Here is a 1,098-nt window from a genome sequence, read left to right on the forward strand (position 1 = left end):
AACCAGCTAGGGCTGAGTTGCCCTTCTTAGGGAGTAGACTGAGTGGACCAGGAAAAACCACGCACAGAGGCTAAGTGTCCGCATGTAGTGGGTGCTCCTTTAGTATCTGAATGAGGAGTTGAGAGATCCCACGCTCACAACCCTGATCCGTAGGGTGAATAGTCCTGTTTCTCTCGAGGGAACTGAGACTCCAAGAAAGGAGGTTATCCTGTCTGGTTTCAAACAGCTGGGCCTGGCCAGTGTGGCTCAGTAGTTGAGCGTGGACCTATGAACCAGGAGGTCACGGTTCAACTGGTTGCAGGCTCATTCCCCAGTGCAGGAGGCAGCTGATCAATGATTCTCTCTCATAGTTGATGTTTATGTATCTCTCTCCTCCCTTCTTCTCTGAAATCAATAAAAAATGTTTTTGTTTTTTTAAAAAGCTGGAGTCCTAGCTGGTTTGGCTCAGTGGGTAGAGCGTCGGCCTGCGGACTGAAGGGTCCCCGGGCTGCAGGAGGCAGCCCATCAATGATGCCTCTCATCATTGACGTTTCTCTCTCTCTCTCCCTTTCCCTTCAAGGCTGAGCCACAAGTCCCCAATTCTCAACCACCCAGCCCCCCCTTCATTGACAACAAAATGAGAGAGGTTCGGAAGAAAATAAATAAAAACTTTTATTACAACCTAATCACACAGTACAAATGGAGATTAAATAAGAGCAGGGAGAAGGTGGGGACCCCTTCCCCACCCCATGCCCCTAAAAATCACACCCTGATCAATAAATACCCCCCCTCCCCCAGAGACCCAGAAGTCCCAGCCCCAGAACAGTCCAGGCTGAAGAATCTTGAGTTTACCACCCCCTCCCCTCACTTCATAGAAGAGGGAAACTGAGGCCCAGAGAACTCCCCCCGCCCTCCACACCCCAGCAAGTTCGTGGCTCCTGGGGCGCGGTCGGTGTCTCCTCTCGCGTGCATGCCCCACCTGGGCCAGCCCCCGCGCCCCCGGACTCACACCTGCACGCGGTAGCCCCCCGCCCGGCGCCGGCAGATCCTCCGCACCCCGACCCAGTAGAGCGTGAGCATGAGCGCCCAGTAGCCCAGGAAGGAGCCGGCCCCGGCCGC

The 1,098-nt window shown here is 55.0% G+C and overlaps 1 protein-coding gene across 1 annotated transcript in view; it reads right to left on the reverse strand.

Moving 5' to 3' along the window:
• Positions 1-633: 633 nt before the first annotated feature.
• Positions 634-1,098, reverse strand: part of LOC102754470 (hyaluronan synthase 1-like) — a 46,983-nt gene continuing 46,518 nt past the window's right edge. The window contains exon 8 of the mRNA XM_015568797.1: positions 634-1,098. Coding sequence (XP_015424283.1) covers positions 985-1,098 — 114 coding nt within the window. The 3' untranslated portion in view covers positions 634-984.

This window comes from Myotis davidii, unplaced genomic scaffold (genome assembly GCF_000327345.1).
Source record: "Myotis davidii unplaced genomic scaffold, ASM32734v1 scaffold2053, whole genome shotgun sequence".
Classification (NCBI taxonomy): domain Eukaryota; kingdom Metazoa; phylum Chordata; class Mammalia; order Chiroptera; family Vespertilionidae; genus Myotis; species Myotis davidii.